Source organism: Delphinus delphis, chromosome 9 (assembly GCF_949987515.2).
Source record: "Delphinus delphis chromosome 9, mDelDel1.2, whole genome shotgun sequence".
Lineage (NCBI taxonomy): Eukaryota > Metazoa > Chordata > Mammalia > Artiodactyla > Delphinidae > Delphinus > Delphinus delphis.
In genome coordinates, this window is record NC_082691.1 from 33,776,233 (window position 1) to 33,788,772 (window position 12,540).

At 38.8% G+C, this 12,540-nt stretch overlaps 1 protein-coding gene across 1 annotated transcript in view; it reads right to left on the reverse strand.

Moving 5' to 3' along the window:
- DNAH11 (dynein axonemal heavy chain 11) overlaps positions 1-12,540 on the reverse strand; it is a 313,588-nt gene that overhangs the window by 198,699 nt on the left and 102,349 nt on the right. The window contains 2 exon segments of the mRNA XM_060020402.1: positions 3,950-4,183; positions 7,213-7,362. Of these exon segments, the coding sequence (XP_059876385.1) occupies positions 3,950-4,183; positions 7,213-7,362 (384 nt within the window).

Consider the following 12,540-nt stretch of genomic DNA (forward strand, 5'->3'; position numbering starts at 1 on the left):
AACCAAGCAGTGTTTGCCTGCTCAGCACACGTTACCTGACCTGGCTCCTAGGCTTCCCTTTGCTCCTTACAAGGAAAGTAACCCTGCTTTAATTAATCAGCAAATGCCCCCTTCCTTGCTCCTGCTTACTTTGGTCTATAAAAATCTCTCGTCTTCTACAGCTCTTTGGAGCTCCTTTCCATCTGCAGACTGAATGCTGTCTGATTGATGAATCACTGAATAAAAGCCTACTAGGTCAGTACATTGTCTGTGGAAAAATTTTCTGTTAACAAATGAGAGGGGCGGTAGAGAATATGTGCTCTACTCATCATCTTGTAGCTTCCTGCTGTTATGAAGCATGAGCCTATCAGGTCACAAATTTCTATAAAGACAAAAACAAACAAAAAACTCATTTCCAATATACACTGTGTAACTGCAGCCTTCACAGCCTTCCCTATTTGGGTCAAAGGGTCAGGGCGAGATAAGAACACTATCAACACGGTATGCAATTGTTTCTGAAAAATTTCTCAACGATTAAAAATGAGGCCAAAAACTGACCCTAAGCAGGAAAATGAGAGTCTCTTTCTTATACCTATAATATTTCTGAATATTTGTGGTCAGAAAGGATAAATAGTTAAATAAGAAAAGCTTTATATTGTTTATTGTGAGTCTTATTAAAAGTACCCTAGGCAATGTCCCAGCACACTTGTAAATAATATTTTGAATCCAAAATGCTTCCATCTCTTTTTCGCTGATTTGCACACAGCTCAATGATAAAGGAAGAATGGAAAAACTTTCTTATCAGATCCCAAGCCTAACCAAATACTTTTGCCAAGGAACGCTCAAATTTGAGAAATTATATTTTATTTGTTTTACTTTCAAAGACTCTGGCGAGGCAGGGATATATGTTCAAAATGCAGTATTTTTGCCTTTAATCCCAACACTACCTAACATGCAATTACAATATGTCTGGTGGGAAATAAAGTTTAAAATAATTATCTTCGTTTACCTCACTATAATTTGGAACTGAGATCTAAGGAAAGAAATTATTTGTTCAGGTAGATTGTCAGTTACAGCCAACTCTGATTTCAGTTTTGAAATTAAGCTATTTTAAAGGACTGAAGTTCACCTTAAAAACTGCTCACAGTATTAGCAAGAGTAGTTTTAATTAAAAACAAACTCCAACAGACTGTTACCACCATTTTTAAAGAGTGAAAACTAATGGGGTTTCAATTTAGATGCACACACTTCTCATGAACCAAACTGCAGCTTTAACAATATTCAAATGTTAGCTGCTCTGGTGTGCATATTAGTACCAGTGGCAACATTGAAATGCTGTATTGAAGGCATCTGTTGGCTGGTCTGTCAAACATTTCAATTCATGCTGGAAGTGTTTCATAATTAAGCCCATAAATACTGTCTTCATAAACCACCCTCTTTGTCTACTTCTCATCTAACACGAAAAAGAAGCATTATTATAACTTGAACAAAATGGAAAACTTTAAAACTATTTTAAAGGAGAAAAAAGCTAAATTTTCTTAATTAGCTGAATAACCTAAGGCTACTGGAATATAAATAACTTTAGCTCTAAGAATAAAAAGGATCAACCCTTACATTTAGGTCTTTAATCCATTTTGATTTTATTTTTGTATATGGTTTTAGGGAGTGTCCTAATTTCATTCTTTTACATGTAGCTGTCCAGTTTTCCCAGCAGCACTAATTGAAGAGGCTGTCTTTTCTCCATTGTATATTCTTGCCTCCTTTATCAAAAATAAGGTGACCATATGTGCGTGGGTTTATCTCTGGGCTTTCTAACCTGTTCCATAAGAACCTAGGGGCAGGACAGGAATAAAGATGTAGACGTAGAGAATGGACTTGAGGACACGGGGAGGGGGAAGGGTAAGCTGGGACAAAGTGAGAGAGTGGCATGGACATATATGCACTACCAAATGTAAAATAGATAGCTAGGGGGAAGCAGCCACATAACACAGGGAGATCAGCTCGGTGCTTTGTGACCACCTAGAGGGGTGGGATAGGGAGGGTGGGAGGGAGATGCAAGAGGGAGGAGATATGGGGATATACGTATACGTATAGCTGACTCGCTTTGTTATAAAGCAGAAACTAACACACCAGTGTAAAGCAATTATACTCCAATAAAGATGTTAAAAAAAAAGAATCAACCCAATGTTGATGACAGGGGAGGCAATAGACAATTCTCATGCACTGATACTGGGAAGGTAAACCTGGCATGATGTTTCAAAGGCTTAAGAAGGTATAGTCTCTGACCTAGCAATTCTACATCTGGAAGTTTATCCTGAAGAAATAAAGAAAAATATGTGCAACATGGATGTAAATGCAAAGCTGTTTACTACAGTATTATTATTGAGAGCCAAAAATAAAAACCACCTAAATAGCAGTGATAATAACAACAGTCAGTCTTATAACATATTGGGTTAAACTGAATGGACAATTCCTTTATTAACACAGAGGGTATTTGAGTAAAACGAAACACATCCACATGCAAAGTACATAGCCAAACATGAGAGAGGGGGAAACAGAGAGGGGGAAGGAAGAAAGGGAAAGGGTTGGGGGAGAGTGGGTGACAGTCCCTAATGCCAAGGATGTGCACCCAAGCCAGAGCAGTAGAATGAGGTTAACAGGCTAATGCCACGGCTGCCGAAAGGAGAATTTGAGTCGAGACCCAAACATCGGAGACTGAAGTTTAAATTGCCCACATGGCAACACAACATTTCTGTTCTCTGCCTCTTATACTCCCTGAGCAAGGCAGGGAGTTAGAACTGAGATGCTGACATAAAGCCAAGATCCTCAGAGTATTACACAGTCCAATAAGAGGTTCTAGAAAAACTCTACCCACCAGCTCAGAGAAGCAAGAGGAAAGCGTGAAACATCTTGGGGCTTTGGATAGGAAAAAAGTCCTCTAAAAGAAATCAAACTCTCAGGCCTAAGCCATGTGAAGCTATGGCATCCAAAATGACCTTGCCACTATGATCGGTAAATCCCAGACTGAGTAACTAACCACAAAATTAATCCCGAACTCACAAAACCTGTAGAAACCTGGAGGCAACAAGGAGAAAAACATGTAGGGACATCTGCTCAGTGTAGAACACACAGAATTCCTCCAGGAAAAAAAAGCCAACCTGAAGATAACCTTTAAAAATAAACATACAAAAAACAAGTTCAAATTAAAAAAAAAACAGTCTCAAAGGAACAGAACCACCTAAATAAGACTATTAATGAGATAGAAGAATAAAAACCATAATGAAGACATGTCATTATAAAACTGATTTTTAAAGAACCAAAAAGAACTTTGGTAAACTGAGATACAGTAACTGAAATTAAACTTATGAAATGGGTATGTATTAATAAAAGTGTTTAGGGGTAAAGATGACTGACATCTGCAACTTCCTTTGAAAGCGTAATTGGAGAGTCTTACATAGGTGGAAAAAAATATGTACAGTATCTAGGTGTGGGTGGTATACTAGATCCTTGGGAGATAATGGACAAGGATGGATGTTTTTTATTTGTTTGTTTTATTTATTTTTTATTGAAGTATGGCTGATTTACAATGTTGTGTTAATTTCTGCTGTACAGCAAAGTGACTCAGTTATATATATGTATGTGTGTGTGTGTATATATATATATATATATATATATATACACATTCTTTTTTATATTCTTTTCCATTATGGTTTATTTCAGGATATTGAATATAGTTCCCTGTGCTATACAGTAGGACCTTGTTGTTTAAGGATGGATGTGTTTTAAACCCATGTAGAAAACAAGAAGGACAACACCAAACTATAAAATGGAAAGCTAAACAAATGGTTGCTAAAATCTTCCTAGCGTCATACCTTGAACACAGAAGACACCCCATAAAACAAGAATGAATGAATGAAGCTTACCTCTTCAAGTCCCTTTAAATCTCAAAATCATAAATCTTATAAAATACCTGTTTTTTATGGAAATCCTTTAGGGCCGTTTCGTAGCCTTCCTCTAGCCTACTGAAGGCTATTCCTACATCTGTAGTCCACCAGATTTGTGAGCTAGTTAGTGCGACTTGAGCCGGGAAATCAAAAATCCACAGTTCCCTGGGTTTGTCCTCATAGGCTGCGATGGCTTCTGTGATAGAACGTCGCACTGTCTCTTTCATGGTGCGTTCCAGCTGCAGAAGCCACGTTTCCACCTTTTGAAGCAAATGGAAGTGTTGTAACACAGGCTTAACTATGGAAAAGGGATTATTCCATCCTCTCATGGCCTTGAAGGCTACACAGTTATACGTATAACGAGCCAGTGAACTCCTGATTAATGAAGTCCTTCCTACATGAACCTGGATTCTACTGGGATACTGCTCATCTTATTTCACCTACCAGCTGGCTGATAAAATTCCACATCCTAAACAGACAAGGTGTTCTCCATTATTCATTTTTCAGATTTGAAGACCTGATGGTTCTAGACCAAGATCCCCTCTGATAACACACAGTGTTTTGAGAAACCAAGCATCACAGCCAATATGCTAGAGTAAAATTCTAGAGGTTTGGAAATAATAGGAAATTGATTTTTTAAACCGAAGTACAGTTGATTTACAATGTTGTGTTAGTTTTAGGTATACAGCAAAGGGATTCAGTTATATTCTTTTTCAGAATTTTTTCCATTATGGGTTATTACAAGATATTGAATATAGTTCCCTGTGCTATACAGTAGGTCCTTGTTGTTTATTTGTTTTATATATAGCAGTGTGTATCCATTACTCCCAAACTCCTAATTTATCCCTCTGCCCCCTTTCCCCTTTGGTAACTATAAATTTGCTTTCTATGTCTGTGAGTCTAGGAAACTGATTTTTTAAATGTATCTTTTGATAATTTTTAAATCTACTAAAGATTCTACCCTCAAATCTACATAGTTCCTAGTCTTAAGCCAAAGTGTTTTCAGCAAGTATCTTAATTATATTCCCTACTGGCTCTCATCCTCACACTTGTCATAAGTTACACAGCAAGAGAGTATGAGAGGACAACTGCTGACTTGTGAAAATCTTTTTTTAAAAAATTCATTTGAAGTTTATTTTGCTCCCACAAATATATTTCAGCCAGTTTTCCATCCTATTCAAATATGCTTTGTTATATTTATCCATATATCTGTTCCTTCGGGATGATATTATATAACAAAAAGGATACCTATACCACTTGCAAATAATTGATCATATCAATAAAAAATAACTATAATAAATAAATTCCAAGGACTATATGAGATCCTGAAGATTATACAACTGATTTCTCTCCCCGCCTCTGTGAAGATGACACAGCATTCATTCCTACAACCTCTTTCTCTGGAGAACTGGGAAGGAGCGGTACGTGGTCAGTGAGCTGACAGCCTTCCCTATTGGAAGAAAAAGGGAAGAACCATCCCCAACATCCTAAAAGACTTCTCTCCTGGCTTCCTAGCTGGGCTTTGTTCAGATACCTGAGAGAGGGTGACCTAATCACTACTGTAGTCACTCTGCACAACTCTTAATGTCACCAAGCAGCAAGCTCTCTTAGTAAATTAGGGATCACTTGATCATATCCCAGATACCCTGGGATCCATGTCCTTAGTATGGCCACCTGTTCTCGAGGACTCTCCAGTCCATCTGGGAAGACCAAACACACATACAAGGTGACACATCAACCCGTGTTCAGAGACTATGCCACCGACGGCAACTCAGCTCAATATAATTTGAGAACTAAGCCCTGATGAGGTGCTTGCTTGATCTCCCACTTCTTGGTCTTTCATCAGCTTCTGTCCCACCCTCTATAACAAGAATTATCACTTCCCATTATCACTAATTATGTGAATATCCATTTATTCAATAAGCTTAAGAGGTCCCCCAGGACAGGTGCCATGTCTTATTCTTTTCTGGATCTCCAAAAGCCAAACCCAGCAGCTGGTACATAGTAGGTATTCAATAAACACCTGTCGAATAAAACGCAAAGAGCCGAAACAGGGAGGAACCAATCATAAAAGTGTGGGGGGAAGGGGGGGGAAGACCTAAAGGAAAAGCATCTTTTTATAAAACAGGCAATTAGAGGGTAAATGTGCTACATGCCCAGAAGTCTCTAGCATAAGTTGCTTATATAAAATAAGTTAGAGCACTGTGAAAACTTTCAGTACCACGGGTTCCTGCTAGTGACACCCACATCTATGGTTGGACTGTCCTTCTGGGCACTATGCCAGTCAGCTAGCAGTCTGCCGGGGGGGAGGCAGACAGCAACACACTTTTGTCAAGAGAGTTTATGGTGATTTTCTCTAATCATTGTAATAATATCCTAAAGAGCCCCAGAGATCACAAATATATTTTAATCAAAGTATTCCACCATCTGCTTCCCCTGCATTTGGCAGGATTTTTCTGGTACAATATTAAAAAGCAACAGAGAGGAATAAAGGAAACCCTTGTAAAAAAAAAAAAAAAAAAAAAGGTTGCCATCACATTTCTGCAAGGGACCCTTTAAGGAACCCCCTGCCTCAACCTAAACTGTTCTGCAATAGAGGCTACTGTCTCAGTTACCCTGTGGATTAACTCAGCCTATATAAACATCGTTGTAAAAAGATGCAACTCCTGTAAATCATCTGAAAACACCAAGAGCTGCTTCGTAAATCGTTAAGAGCCATTCTTATAGATAACTGTTAAGAATGTGTTTGAGGTGTCTGGCTGTGAGAGAAGAGAGGATGTTAACTGTCTGTGCACACGGTAATTAGTGTACATGACATTAGCTTAGCGGACTCAATCAACTTTATTTACGAGCAGCCATTTACAACACCCATGTCAGAATCCTGAACCACAGCCTCTTTAAAACGTGCTTCATTGCAAGGTGCTGCTTCACCCTAACCCTCCCCTGTACTCTGAGCAGGGGTGAAAACAATATGCTCTGTAGGAGACTCAGTCACTGGGTGGCATTTGCTACTAATTCTGGGGTTTACTCGTTCAGTCTGTGACAGTCCCTCCCGTCTGGCTCAACTGTGAGCAAGTGTGAGCTCCTGCAGGGTGCTGAAGCCTGATGATCAGAGTGGGAAGCATGGCAGAGGAGCCCTCTGTCACACCGGACACAGGTAAACGGGAATCTCTGAGCACAAAACTAACCAGAGCCTCATTTGACATGAGTTGATTTTTTCTTGGTCAACTTTTTAAAATTATCCCCCCAATACTTCTCTGGCATAGAGAACCTCATAAGCAAATCTTACATGGCCTATGCATTCACACTCAGCTGGGAATGGGACGTATTCCTTTTCTTTGCTGTACATTCCAACGGCCCTGTGCGCGGAAACATCCTGATCGCCTTCAAACTGCAGATCTACAATGCTGTCAAAGAGTTTGGAAAGGTGGTGTGTAACCTAAGACAAGATAATAAGAAGAGATAAGAGCATTTCTTACTGCATATATATTCTGGTAATCTGCAGATGTGGCTAAATGAATTCACAAAACTGTCTTTATATCGTTACAGAGATGCCTCAAAATGTTTTTCTTCCAAATAAAAATCACTTCTTCAATTCCAGAGTTTGAAGTGACCCAGATGGAGAAGTGGCCAGGCACTCTGATCACATCAACAGGTGTTGGGAGGTGAATACTTACCCTGCTAGGTTATCTATTTTCTCCTTAAAGGCTGGAGACTTACCAACTTCTCTATCTGTACCATATTCCTGTAGCAATCATGCTGCTGGGAATTTTGTGGTCAGGTTATTAAAATTCAGACACGGTATTTTACTTACACCATAAAAGACCTTATATTGTTTTAAAAAAAAAAGCTGTGTTAAAATATGTGAAACAAAAATGTAAATTAGATAGTCTTATTCTTGGGTCAGGTCCTATGTTATTGTGCACTTGCTTTGCTATTTACATGAGCCCCAGAGCATATCTGTTACATCAGAAAGGTGAATGGGATTCCCCCATTTTCACTGATAAAGAAATTGAAGGTAAAGTATTAGGTGACTTCATCAAGTTGACACTGCTAAGAATAAGTGGCAGTTAGATCTTAAACCTCCAAGTCCAAGCCACATCTACAAAGTTCAAACTCTTCGAGCATCATAACCTTTTTTTTTTTTTGTTTTGTTTTGTTTTTGTTTTTGTTTTTTTTGCGGTACGCAGGCCTCTCACTGTTGTGGTCTCTCCCGCTGCGGAGCACAGGCTCTGGAGGCACAGGCTCAGCAGCCATGGCTCGCGGGCCCAGCCGCTCCGCGGCATGTGGGATCTTCCCAGACCGGGGCACGAACCCATGTCCCCTGCATCGGCAGGCGGACTCTCAACCACTGCGCCACCAGGGAAGCCCCATCATAACCTTTTACATCCTAAGTTGTGGGATCTCCAAAGGAACCCCCAGTAAATAGCATACTGAACCCTGTGCAGGTTCTGGACTCCTTGAAAAATAAAACCAAGTTAAAAAGACAAAGAGCAGCACTTGTTCTGCTAGAGGCCAGTTCAGAGATGAAAGCCCAACTGGCCTCCAAACAGAACACAAGAATTAGTAAGACTTATCCATCTGGGCATATCAGCACAGACCGGGACCGGCCTCTCCATCCAGCAGGACTGGCAAGGAGGAAAGGAGAGGAAGACGCGTGTTCTGCAGGCTATCAGTAAGGGACGCCGCTCTACCTGCCCCTGGGGTGGACTGAATAAAGGGCAGAGTGAACCACAGGAGGTATCAGGAAAGGGAACAAGTGCACCCTCCTTACACTTGGCAAAATTACTATAAAACCTGAGAAGTGGGAAACAGTTTGGTGATTCCTCAAAAAGTTAACTATAAACTTGTCATAGGACCCAGTAATTCCACTCCTAGATATATACCCCAAATTACTGAAAACATGTACTCAAATACTTGTACAAAACTTCAGAGCAGTATTATTCACAGCAGCCAAAAGGTGGAACCAACCCAAATGTCCATTGATGGATGAATGGACACATTGTGCCCTGTGGCATATCCATACAGTGGAATATTGTTCAACCATCAAAAGGAAGTAAGTACTGGTACACTCCACAACATGGATGAACCCTGAAAACATCATGCTACGTGAAAGAAGTCAGTCACAAAAGATCATATAGTGTCTGATTCCATGTACATGAAATAGCCAGAATAGGTAAATCCACAGAAACAGAAAGCAGACTGACGGCTACTAGGAGACAGGGGGACGAGGGAATGCACGATGACTTCTTAATGGGCACGAGGTTTTACTGTGGGGTGATGAAAATATTTAGGAACTAGACAGAAGTGACGGATGCACAACACTGTGAACAGACAAAATGCCAATGAATCATACACTTTAAAATGGCTCATTTTATGTTACCTGAATTTCACCTCAGTAAAAAAAATAATAATAATAAAAGGTGCTGACATTTCCCAGCACATAGCATTAAAGCCATCTCTGCAATGAGTGTTTCTTGAAACACAGTTTAACTGGACTTGATAACTATACCAATAGCAGCTTCTACAAACAACAGCAACCTGCCTACATTTCCCATGTGAAAAGACCAGTACCAATATTGGTAAGGAACTCCTTAAGGGTGATTTAATCTTTGAAGCTTTTAGCCTTAACATTTTTGCTGTATTCACAGTTTTAGTACTGAAGAAAAGCACAGCAAGGAATCTTCTGAGTTTAAAATAGATGAGTTTTTGAGTCTCTCACTTTCAGTGTAGACAGAGTGGTAGCTGATGATCACTGCTTGCGTTACCACAGTCTCCCACATCCCTGTTACATAACCCACAGGACATTATACACAGAAAGTATCTCCAATCCTCTAACAACTCGCTGTCACAGCTGAAGTGGCCAGGAAGTGCACAGATGTTTAATGGCTTCTACTGTGTAATGGGCCTGGTCAGGTACAAATAATAGTCAGGTACAAAGCTGCGGGATAAATGAGACCTCGACCGTCAGACATCCTCAAACATCATTGCTTTGGTGAGGAAAGCATTTCAAAAGAACTCTAGTCCTCTAGTCACTCAGTGGGTGACCAGGAAACGCAAACCCCACGGCTTGAGGTTCTCCCATGACTTATGCCTGCCATGTTGGAAGTTGGATATTTTCCTATTCTGCCTTCCATTTAAAGCTTCTGAGAGAACAGGACCATTTTTTTAAACTGACAAGGATACTGTTGACCTCAGATTTGTTCCATTTCTAATGATATCCCTTTGTACCTGCTAACTCAAAATTAAAATTCCTTTTTCCTAGTTTGGTCTTTGGAAAGACTTATGTTACAGTTTAAAAAACGAATGCCTCAGAGGCCCCCTCTTTGTACCACACTAAAGAAACAGAATGGATTTGAACACTTCAAATCATGAAATACAATAATTTTGTTGTATCTTGAGTAGGTTTCTAAAAGGTTAGCAAAAAAAATTGAAATGCTGTTCCACTGGTTTACAGTAAATCAGGTACATCCACCCACTGGTGCACAGACAGATAGGCAGCCCCTGCTTTGTACAGTAGTGCACGATCGTAAAAACCACCATGCAACCTCCACGATCAATGGGCAAACTCACGACTGTGCTTTGGCCGCTAAAAATTTTCGTTAAAACATTAAAATCCCTCTCACTCTTGGTTATAAAAGTACAGAGAAATAAAAAGTGTAAACTAATACTTAGTACACTAACTTAAAATACTAAAAGAAAATTAAAAATTAAGTGTTTTACTCTTTATAGGAAAATTATCAAGAGTAGTTCGAACAGTGCTTGCCTCCTTCTTCTCATCTTGTAACGTAAAATACTGAGTGAGCACCTTCCCTATGCTTTGTGTAGTCGCCATATTCCTTTGGAAGTTTGGATTGGCTGCCAACCTTTCATCCTTTGAGGTCTCCATGTCCTGATATTTCTGAGAGTTTCTTTAATGTCAGGTTTTTTTTTTTTCCTGGTATCACTTCCTCTAGGACATCTTCATCCTTTCTGTCACAACCAGGGTTTACATTTATATCAATGAGTTCATTTTCACTACAATCCTCTGGCTGCATATCTAGAACCTCTCAAATGTTGTAGTGTCACTTCCACAGTCACCTTTCTCTTCCATAGCTACATCTATGATTCAAATTTCATGTCTAGCATTATCAATTTTCACTACTTTGCTATACTATCAACTTCATTACTAATTCCCTCTTTTGAAGGTTTATTTTTGTAAACCATCATGTGGGTTCTTCACTGGGGACAAGGCGGTAACACGCTATGTTCTTTGCTGATTACGTCAGAATCAAACAACAAATGTGTGACAGCCGACCACAGACAGACTTTGAAAGGTGTGACGTAACTGGTCACGAGTCAAGATGTACATCTGTTACTGACATGGTGATTTTTGTGGACTGAGGAGGCAGCAATGAAGTTTGTGCCTCTCGAGATCGCTCACAGTTAACACACCGTAGTATGTGAAATTTGAACCATGTTATTGGGGGAACAGAGTTAAACTGATCCTTGGTAACTGAAACTCGTATTTTTCAGGTCTGTGCACAGGGAGAGCTGCCTTTTTAAGAGCTGACATTTATCTACCTGTAAATAAAGTCAAAAATATTTACTCATCTAGGTAATTTTATAATTTAAAATGCAAACTAATACAGCAATCAGATCAGCAGTCTACCCTATGGTCACCTAGAAAAGAAAGGGAAGAAAAACGAAATCATATAGTTTCTACATATGCTTCTATGTATATCTTCGATATATTGCTATGTCCTAGTTTCCCTGTATGGCTACTATACATTCACAACGCTTACCCCTTGCTTTTTGCCTGTATCTCATTTCATATTTGCCCCATCTATGAAAGATGCTGCTGCTGATTAACTGAGATAAAATAGACACAAAGTCCTAATATCACTTCTGACATGATGAACACCTCAGGATTCATTCATACGTAGTCATTAACTCATTTATACATAATGATGGTAATACTCATGATAGTATTTGTGAGAAGATAAGTAATGTCCAAAATGTAGGCAGTCCTGTCTATTGTGAATATTATCCTCTAGAACAAGAGAAAAATGAGTCCTTTATTTCTACATGTACAAAAATTTAAGTCTGTCACAATGTTGAATAGTTTATTGTTGTGTTTTATGTTTTTAATAATACTCAGTATAGGTGACAGTATAGGGATATGGACATGCAACACTGTTGAAAGTCTAAATATGCAAAAACTTTCTAGAAGTTGGTTAAATCAGTTATAGCACTTTCATATAATGAAAACTTTTATCAACATTAAACATCATATTATAGAAGAACATTTCAATTTTGATTAAGTATATATGTTCTTACCTACACAAACACAGACATATAGAGAAAAACTATAACCACTCAAAACTAGCATCTAGTAGTATGTTATTCTGATCTTTAGTATTTTCATATTTTTCAAATTTTCAACAGTGAACATGCAATTATATAATTCAGAAAGACTAAATTTGTTATAAATTTTGTAAACCATTATAGCCAATCCTAGGTATTGGGTATTGCTTGGTTTGCTTTTACCAAAAATAAAATCATAGTATACATAATATTTTGCAAGTTGATTTTTCACTAATTAATATAACTTGGACATACCTATATTATCAGTGCT